The sequence below is a fragment of the Buceros rhinoceros genome, unplaced genomic scaffold (assembly GCF_000710305.1).
Source record: "Buceros rhinoceros silvestris isolate BGI_N320 unplaced genomic scaffold, ASM71030v1 scaffold26872, whole genome shotgun sequence".
NCBI classification, from domain to species: domain Eukaryota; kingdom Metazoa; phylum Chordata; class Aves; order Bucerotiformes; family Bucerotidae; genus Buceros; species Buceros rhinoceros.
In genome coordinates this window covers 2557-2992 of record NW_010399862.1, presented here as the reverse complement: position 1 = coordinate 2992, position 436 = coordinate 2557, and the positions used below count along the sequence as shown (strand labels likewise).

General features: G+C 66.5%; 1 protein-coding gene across 1 annotated transcript in view; it reads right to left on the bottom strand.

Moving 5' to 3' along the window:
* LOC104489495 (glycogen phosphorylase, liver form-like) overlaps nucleotides 1–436 on the bottom strand; it is a gene marked incomplete at both ends in the record, with an annotated part of 4779 nt that overhangs the window by 3340 nt on the left and 1003 nt on the right. Inside the window, 1 exon segment of the mRNA XM_010131660.1 lies at nucleotides 21–42. Coding sequence (XP_010129962.1) covers nucleotides 21–42 — 22 coding nt within the window.

Below are 436 nucleotides of genomic sequence, written 5' to 3'. Positions count from 1 at the left end.
CCGGGGGTTGCGGTGCCGGAGCCAGTCGTCAGCTTCTTCCACCTGCCGGAGGGAGCGAGAGTGGTGATGGGGCCACCCGGCCCTGGTGTAGGTGCTGATCCGCCCCCCATTTCCCACTGCGTCGCCAAAAGAGCCTCTGCCACCCTCGGATGCTTTAACCCAGGTGTTGAGCAGCAGAGCTGGGCTGGGGAGGGCTGGATGTGGCCTCCTCCAGACCTCCCCACACCATCCCTGCGCCATCCCAGCCAAACCATCCCCACCCCGCCCGGAGCAGGGACACGACTTCTCCATCCTCCCCTGCTCCACACAGCAGCTCCCATGGTGGTGCTGGCGCCGAGCAGGGCACAGGGACAAGGGCAGAGAAGACCTAAGGAGAGCATCACGATAGCCACCGCGAGGAGCTGCTGCTCGCCGGTGAGCTTGGCACCGCGCGCTG